Raw genomic sequence first — 9,983 nt, 5'->3', positions numbered from 1 at the left:
TTGGAAACAACACCGCATCATACTCTCTTATACCCATCTTGCTTTCATCCTTATTTAGCACAGACAACAAGTTTGTTTTAAACGCTTTTACTCTTTCTTCATGTGTTGATTTCCTTTTTGTAAGCATCCATCCAATCTTGCACATTTAATTAATGCCACTTCTACATTAGTTTATATAAGCGTTATTCAAATTATTCTAAGGCTATATATACTATAAACTTACAATCGTTGATGCGCGACAAAATAAACGGTTTATTGACCCGGGCTTCTAAATTGTTCTTGATAGTTTAAAACCGTGACCCAACAGTTAGGGGTGTTCATCGGGTTAACCCGATCAAGTTTCGGGTTAATTGGGTTTCAAAAAAAAAAAAAACTAACCCGCAACCCGACCCTATTAAGGTTCGGGTTAGTCGGGTTACCCGATATTTTGAGGTTAATTCAAATATATATTTACAGAATTAGTTTGAACCAGAAGCACTAACAAGAACTATGTTGTTAAAAATGGTTAGATACATTGAGTTACAGTAACAATATGTGTGTTGGCTCGGTCTCTTCAAGAGTCGTTGCATATGTAAACCTCATTGTCCGTGATCAAAATTGCAAATGAGCGTAGACTTTGTTATGTTACCTGCAATAACAAATCAAATTATTATTCATGTTTTTCCAAAATCAAGATGAATATATAAAAAAAAAAGGTAATAAAACACAGTTAAGTTGAAAATAAGAAAAACCTTTAGCCATTTTCTTTGCTGTTTCAAGCTACATTTGCAGATCACTTTGTTTTAATCCTGATTCAACATCCTCAAGAAAGTCTCCAACTCTTTCAACGAGTCTTCGAATTCAAGTGTTTCCAATCAAAGTATGTACTATGGCTTAAAAAACCAGAGTCAGATACAAGTATGGTGGACAACCGTTTCATATGTGCCTTGTTGATTATAAAAATGGTTTTTTTATATAATGGGATTTCCTAAAATAAGTTGTAGGAACTTTAAAGGCTAGCATGCAGTAGCATGAAAGTCTCTGTAGATAGCAAGGCTATCATAGTCTAGTCAATAAGGTAGTAGACCAACAACAGCATAATTTAAACATACACCCCTATCTGCAGTTCACATTCCACAATTTTGTATCAATAAGCCAACATCAGTTTAATAACATGGCCAACTTAAACTTCAAAACGAATCAAAATCCCATCATTCTTAAAATTCATAACTTGAAAGACAAGGTCTAAAATCCAAATTTCAAAATTCAACATCAAACAATCAAAAGTCAAGGTCTAAATTAAATTCAAGATCAACAAAATCCAAAGTTTAAATTTCGGTCTTCAAACTATAGCCTTGTAACTTCTTCTTCCATTATATCTACATAAACAAAAGATTTCATGAAAATCCCAATGCTAGATTATAAAAATATTAAAGAAACATTAAAAAATTACCTTTATCAAGTTGAATTATTGTTTCGGGATCTTCTTCTTTTTCCGGATTACTTCCGGTACGAAGCCAATCTTGTGTGCAAATTAAGCATTCGATAGTTTTGTCACCCAAAGAACTCCTATACGAATCCAACACCCTCCCACTTGTGCTAAACACCGATTCCGATGCTACCGTTGATATTGGAATAGCTAACAAATATTTTGCCATACAAGATAAAATCGGAAATCTTGGGCTATTAACCTTCCACTAAGTTAATATATCAAAATTAACATTAGGATTAAAAGGTTCAACACTTTCACCCAAATACTTATCCAATTCACTAATTGAGGAATTAGATGTTTGACTCGCTTTCATCTTATTTCTCAACCTATCTCCAAAATCATGACTTGTACTACTTGTAGGATCATTGGATGTTGAAAATGGTATTGGTGGAGCATGAATTCGCACATAATCGTCATATACCTCTTGCATTCCATTCTTTATGTGTGTTTTTTTTAACTCAACAAAGGCTTTCCCTTCCATTCCATAGTGATCTTCCAATACAATATCCAAAAACATCTCCTTGTTTCTTGGGTCAAGTAAGAGAGCAAAATATAACATCAAATTCATACTATCAATATCTCCAAAGTACTTGTCAAATTTGGGCTTCATCACCTTAGCAATATCATAAAGATATTGATCCTTGGGTGGTTCTTTAACAATATCGCATTGAAGTTGTTCCCTTAAAACCTCACGAATTTTTGCTAGTTCAACAACAAGAGTATGTGATGTCAAATACTTTGTTCCAGAAATTCTCAATGTAACTTTATGAAATGTTTTTAAAAAACACACAACTTTCTTGCTTTCACCCAATCTTCTGATGTCGTAACCAAATGGTTCTTTTTCCTAATCTCATTACCAAAAGTCGCATCCTCCAAATCAAACCTATAAAATGCATGTTCATAGGCTTCTGCTACATCTAACATAAGGTATGTGGAGTTCCACCTAGTTGGAACATCAAGAACCAACTCTTTTGTACTTGCACATCTAGCACTTTCTGCACATTTTTTGAATTTTTCAATTCTAGCACCCGACTTCTTTACCCACTTAACCACATATCTTATGTTCTCAATTGACTCATCAACATTTTTCATACCATCTTGCACAACTAGATTCAAAATATGTGCCGCACAACGTATGTGAATCCATTTCCTATGCAATAAAGAAATATGGTTGTTTGCATATATTATTTTCAAAAAATATATTGCATTATCATTTGCACTAGCATTATCAACTGAAATTGTCAAGATATTATCAATATCCCATCCATTCAAGCAAGACTCTACCCCTTTTCCTATGTCGACACCCCGATGACCATCAAGTGGACAAAAATTCAACACTTTCTTTACCAAATTCCAATCATTATCTATAAAATGAGCGGTAAGAGCCATGTAACTTTTTTTCTTTATGGATGTCCAAGTATCAGTTGTAACACAAATCCTACTAATGTTTATTCCAATTAAATCACGAATTTTAGTTTCTCCTCCGCATACAATTTGAAACACTCTCGTGTGATTGTGGTTCGACTTGGAACACGAAATAGCGGTTGATTAATTTTAGAATAGTGTCTAAATCCCTCACCCTCGACAAAACTAAAAGGAAGTTCATCAACAATAATCATGTGCGCTAAAGCTCTTGTACTTTTCTTTTGATCAAACTTCCATGCCACCATTTTGGTTGTGTCACCATGTTCAAAAGTAATATTAGTTTGACTAGCACTAGTTTTTGCCAAATAAGATTTGCACTTAGTAAGATGATTTGAGAGATTTCTAGTACCGTACTTTTTCGGCTCACATAAATATTTTGAACCGCAATGTAGACATCTAGCCTTTTGATCTTCTTTTTTCATCCCCTTCTCTAACTCTTCTATTACAAAATCATTTCAAATTGCCGATCTTTTGCTTGAGTTTCTTGTTTGTTTCACTTGCTCTTGAGAGCCTTGACTTTCTTTTGATCGTTTCTTTGAATTCCTTGGTCGTTTCAAATTCTCTTGATTGTCTTGACTTTCTTTAGAGCGTTTTTTTGAATTCCTTGCCCGTTTCACACCCTCTTGAGAATCTTGACTTTCCTTATTATTACTTTTTGCATCATATTCCATTGAGCCAGACATCTACAAACATATAAGGCATCAGTATTCAATCAAACTAAACTAATGAATGTAGTAGGATATATAATTCTTTAACTAAACTAAAGATAACAGATTATTAAAAAAAAATTATTTTGGTGGAGTGTTATAAACAGAAGCTTATGTATGTACACATTTATCCCCCTAAAACAAGCATCTGTGCACTTGTCGTTTGATTGAATAATTACTAATGAGTTACAATTTATTTGAATCTCAAGTAATGATACACTATACCCATGTTATCGTATTAGAAAAACCAATAACATTTGTGCACTTATACTATACAAATGACCATCTATACACTATACAATTTATATTAATGGACTTATATTTGTGCACTTGCCGTCGTTGAACCAAGACACATATGAAAATACACAGAAGCTTACATATAAAGATATTTATGTCATAATGCCCAATAATTACTATGAATGAGTAACGTTGTTAACGGTTTAGGATTTTTTAATGAAATCGTACCATAATTAAAAATACTTAAATGTATTATAATTGTTAGATAGACACACTTAGATGATGCCATGTGAACGATTATCTTTGTTTCTAAAAAGCAAATGATTACCTGTGAATCCTGTGATGGTTGATAATCTTCTGTAGATGATGCCATGGTTGATAAACAATTCACAACGTACAAAGGAAGCAATGGCTGATAACTTGTGATGGTTGATGATAGTACGAACACAAACTGATCCAGGGTTTTAAGGTATTAATTGATTCATATTGGGCTTGTATTATACACAAATATAAGTCCATTAATATAATAAGTTGTATATTGGACTTGGGCTTTAATCCTTAGTAACACAACTAATCGGGTTATTCGGGTTAACCCGAAACCTGATTTTTTTACTAAAACAAACCCGAAACCCGACCCTAATAACTATTCGGGTTAATCGGGTTAACCCGAATAACCCGATTAATACTTTTGACCCGAATTAACCCGACCCTAATTAGCTTATTCGGGTTCGGGTCGGGTCGGGTTAATCGGGTTCGGGTATTTTGGACACCCCTACCAACAGTCAACCACGCTTCGCTGAACCGGATTACCCGGAAACAGAGACTCCAACAAATAAGCTCTCGTGAAAACACTATAGTCAGCGTCAAACATATCCTTTCTGTGTAATATTAAATTGATAACAAATACTAACATTATATATATTAAATTGAAAACCCCATATGTTTATATAGTACATACATGTATTATTCATGCATGTATAATTAACAGCACGTATACACACTTTAATGCATATACGCAGTAATATAGTAAGTGTACATATGCACCAGCTTAATAATGTGTATGCGTGAAACATCAATACTTACATAATGTTTCATGAACCGTACACATACACGTTGCTGCCATATTAACGTGTTACATATATGCATTAATATGTGTGCATATTGCTACATACACGCACTACTATGTTTTCATATGTAATTACAAACATAATACGTGTATAAAAAATTAATAAAACATTTTTACCTGAATGTTTTATCAGCAATCCCGTCTTTTTCCTTTTCCGAAAGTTCTGTAGGTTTCAACCTTGTGCTCTTTCTTTCCTTATTCTTTTTAAACTCTACCAGTCCTCTTAGGTACCGACAAACCATCATTTCTTCATCACTCATCACCTGTTCTATGTCAACCGGTTGGTACGACCCTATACCCGTGTTTTCATTAGCATTCGTGTCGTTATCCATGCCACCTGATTCTTGGGAGCTGAAACCGAGACTGAAACTCGGTTTTTCATAATCGACTTCTTTTGTTTTATCTGTGATATTCTTTATCACGTCATCCAGCTTCAAACCACCCTCATCCTCTTCAGCCTCGACTTCAATCTTCTCACCATCAACGTTCGCATTGTCGTCCTCGACATTTACAACATCTTTGTAGAAATATTTATACCTGTCAACAAAAGTCTTTATCTCGCTAATTGTTGGAAAAGCCAAACGTGCTTCACGTAGAGCTCCTTCGATTATTTTTTTTTGTCTTTGATGGCAGATTCAAATAGCGTGTCAAGCTTGGTCACATGTCCCTGTTAATAAAAAAGCACATCATAAGTTATTAATGCTAACAGTCCCATTATACTAAATATATACACGTGTGATGGTTGTAACTCGTACCGTCAGATCATTCGGGCTATACAGATTTGTAGACGTGTTAGTCTCTATTTCGTCCTCGCTTTCGTCTCCGTCCACGCCCAAATACATGTCCCTAATCTCACCCTGTCCAAAACCTCCATGTTTCTTTTCTAACCTTTCCTTTTTTTTAGATTTGCCATGCTCCAAAATTTTATCGGGTTCATCCTACGCTCCACATTAAACTCGGTAGATGCGACTCTATCCACATAGGTTAACTGTCATTTTTTTACAACCGTTAGATACACGCACGTTTAATAATGTTAACGGAAATTTACAATCATTTATTTAATGAAATTCGTACCACAAGTATCGTCAAGGGCCAGTGAATATTGATTTCAGATCGCATATTCTCCAACCAGACTTGCATTTTTTTATTGAATCGACGATGAAGGAGCACCAATCAATGTCACGTATGTTTTTGTCGTCTTTTATGTGATGAATGAATTCAAGCTTGCACTTCCCCTTCTGTTGAATCTCACCCATCGCGCTAAGAAACATCGTCAAAAAATCAAGCTTGAACATAATCCCACCGTCATCACGATTATCTTCAATCTTTGGAGCTATCTCGGTTGGTGTGACATATGTTCCCGGGTACCTCTTTTTCCAAGTTTTTTGTATTCCTACAAACTTCTTGGTACACTCAGTCGACGATAACTGTATAACGCTGTTTGGTATCCCGAGCAGTTGGTGGATTGTTTCGTTGTCTATTTTGAGCTTATTGGCACCCAAATCAATCTCCATATTAGCCGCGTTGAACTTATCAACCACGAAATGCCTAACCCAGCCGGTATACCGTCTACTTTAAATTGTAGCATTTTCCCAAACCCTATGCTTCGAACGGCGGCCCGTTGTGTGCTTGACAGCCTTTCGATGCATGAAAATAGCTGTTTTGGTGACGAGCGAGTCCTTAACCCACCTCCTTCATATTTTTTTGCCACTATTCTCTTTCCCTTTGCAGTTTTCTTTCTACCTGTTAAAACAAAATTAACACGTATGTTTAATACACTAATAACGCAGATATGTATACATATCTAAAACACATGTCATACATGATTATGGCCTACATCTAACATGTCATAATATGCACACGCTTTCGTACACGTAATACAACGAGTCCGCTTAAACGTGAAATACAACAGTAGTACGCATATGCATTTCTTAATGTAATGCGTATACGTATTGCAATAATGATGCGTACAACACATATGTACTGCATACACGCAATACGTTATATCTGCATCAACATTTAATACACACATATACGCGTAAATGTCTAACACATCGGTAGTGCGTATTTGTTATACGCCTAAACGTATAAGACACATTAAATCATGTAATGCATATACGTATTGCACTAACGATACAAATAATGCGTAATCAATGCATATGCGCACTACATGAAGTCTACATTAATGTTTAATACACCATATCCGCGTAAATGCTCGACTCATCTGTAATGAGTATGTGTTATATGCGTAAACGTATAAGACGAATTAATACTGTATCTACCTAAATTGGTAGTGCATAGGTGTAATACAACATATAATGCTCGTGTACTCACCTTCATTGCTTTTGGATACGTCAACATCCAGTGTTCCACTTCTCAAAACGCATGCACGTTTTGATGATCTTGATATAACTTTTGCTGTAAAATATATGAAGTATCATATATGTATATAATACGTGTTAACAAGTATGTGTGCGTTTGAGAGTTTTTTTCCTGGACTTGCATCCTCAACGTCCGACGATATTCCTTTATTCGATGTCCTGCTCCTTTTATGCCCAGATGACTGTGACTTATTTGATTTTTCTATAGGTGTAAAAGAAATAAATAAACGTATAAAATTAAAAAAAAAACAAAAAAAAAATATACAGCTGACCATTTCATGCTTTTAAAAATAACGAAAAAAATAAATAAACATTATATCTTACCTGTGTCTATATCAGCAGCCGGCTATGTTTTACTTTTTTCTTTGTTATATACGACTCTTATCTTTTTGACCACATGTTCCGTCTGCTTGTCGTTGTCTGCTATTGGCACTTGTATTGGCCTTCTGGTTTCAGCAACTGTTTCGTGCCGTTTGCCTTTCTTTGTAAGTTTTAAAATTGTCATTTCTTGTTATTACCTATATAAATTATGTCCACGTTTAGTAAACATGATAAAAGTTTCATATATTTGCATGTACATATACCTAAACAAACACCATACAATTCCTTACTGTATTCATGTTATAATGTAACACACCTATGCATTTATATACATTTTACGACCATATAAGACAACATTAAAGTATTTTTACAAACTTATCTATAAAACGCTCAATCAGTCACGGTAATTATGTGTTCCGCATATGCAATCGAAAAAATAGTAAATTTTCATCAACGTTTTATTGATTTGTTAAAAAAAACATATACATATATAACAGAGTATAATGCGTATGTGAAGCGGTATATGCAAAATAATGTTCGATCTACTAATGACTCATGTAACAACCAAAAACCGCACAATAATATCATATGTTTGCATCGATTATGTGTAATATACTAACGAATCATGTAATACATATGTGCAATCACATTTATACGATCTATTATCAACATATTGTTATTCGATTTTCAGAGATAAATCACAAAAAACAGAGAATAATGCGTATGAGTAGTGGTATACACAAAATAATGTTTGACTCACAACCAAAAAACGCACAATAATATCATATGTTCGTTCGATTATGTGTAATATGCTAATGAATCATGTAATACTTATGTGCAATCACACATATACGACCTATTATCAGCATATTGTAACCCTATTTTGAGATATAAGTCACGAAAAACAGATAATAATGCGTATGTGTAGTGGTGTACACAAAATAATGTTTAACTCACAACCAAAACGCACAATAATATCATATGTTCGTTCGATTATGTGTAATATGCTAATGAATCACGTAATACATATGTGCAATCACACGTATACGAGCTATTATCAGCATATTGTAACCCGATTTTGAGATATACGTCACGAAAAACAGAGAATAATGCGTATGTGTAGTGGTATACACAAAATAATGTTTGACTCGCAACCAAAACGCGCAATAATATCATATGTTCGTTCGATTATGTGTAATATGCTAATGAATCATGTAATGCATATGTGCAATTACACGTATACGAGCTATTATCAACATATTGTAACCCGATTTTGAGATATAAATCATGAAAAACAGAGAATAATGCGTATGTGTAGTGGTGTACACAAAATAATGTTTAACTCACAACCAAAACGCACAATAATATCATATGTTCGTTCGATTATGTGTAATATGCTAATGAATCACGTAATACATATGTGCAATCACACGTATACGAGCTATTATCAGCATATTGTAACCCGATTTTGAGATATACGTCACGAAAAACAAAGAATCGGTTATTGAATGATTACCTGATAGTGTTACTCGGCTTCGATTTTATGTTATTTGCGTTTAATCGGCCGGCTGGTTTGAATTGTGTTCGTCTGGTTTTGAATAAACCCTAGGTTGGATGAACGACGATTGAGAATTGAGATGTGCGTGAGATCTGGAGAGAGATAGGATAGATAGGAAGCGATGGTTTTGGGAGGGTTTTTATTATATTTTGTAATTCCTTAATTGCCCTTTTCTAATAAAAACGAGACTTCTTGTCAGATTTTTTTTTTCAATTTTGATTAGGTGAAATTAATGAAAATAATAGAGTTCTCTAGTTCTCTCATTTAGAAGGGTTCTCTATAGATCCCACCCCTATATATATATGTGTGTGTGTGTGTTTGTATATATATATGGTAAGGATCCTAAGAGAACCCTTTGCAAATTGAGAACTTTGAGAACCATTTTGGATCACTAAAAACACTTTTAAAAAAATCATAAAACAAAAAATAATAAAAATTTTTAAAAAGTAAAAAAACCAAAATTCTTATATTTCATTCCGGTTTCATTAAAAAAATAAAAAAAAAATAGAAAAAAAATAAAAAAAACGTTGTATCATACACATATGTATAATTTTATTTAATCTTTAGTTACGTAATATACACATATGTACATCATCATTTATCTTAAATTATACACATGTGTACAAAAAAACATGTAAATGTACATATATGTATATATTATACATATATGTATATAATTTAGCTAAACCGAGTTTTTTTTTTTTTATGAAACCGGGATGATAAAATAAGAATTTTGGTTTTTTTTACTTTTTTTATT

The 9,983-nt window shown here is 33.6% G+C and overlaps 1 protein-coding gene across 1 annotated transcript; it reads right to left on the bottom strand.

Moving 5' to 3' along the window:
* Nucleotides 1–1,676: 1,676 nt before the first annotated feature.
* On the bottom strand, nucleotides 1,677–2,860 carry LOC143547737 (zinc finger BED domain-containing protein RICESLEEPER 2-like). Its single transcript, XM_077039090.1, has 2 exons — nucleotides 2,260–2,860; nucleotides 1,677–2,173 (listed from the first exon to the last, which is right to left on the bottom strand). Exons 1-2 carry the CDS (start codon nucleotides 2,858–2,860, stop codon nucleotides 1,677–1,679), a joined length of 1,098 nt encoding a protein of 365 aa, XP_076895205.1.
* Nucleotides 2,861–9,983: the final 7,123 nt, after the last annotated feature.

Source organism: Bidens hawaiensis, unplaced genomic scaffold (assembly GCF_021521415.1).
Source record: "Bidens hawaiensis isolate Kalapana, Puna unplaced genomic scaffold, B.hawaiensis_p1.1 tig00014824_1, whole genome shotgun sequence".
Lineage (NCBI taxonomy): Eukaryota > Viridiplantae > Streptophyta > Magnoliopsida > Asterales > Asteraceae > Bidens > Bidens hawaiensis.
Note: the sequence above shows the minus strand (reverse complement) of the source record. Positions and strands in the feature narration are given on the sequence as shown.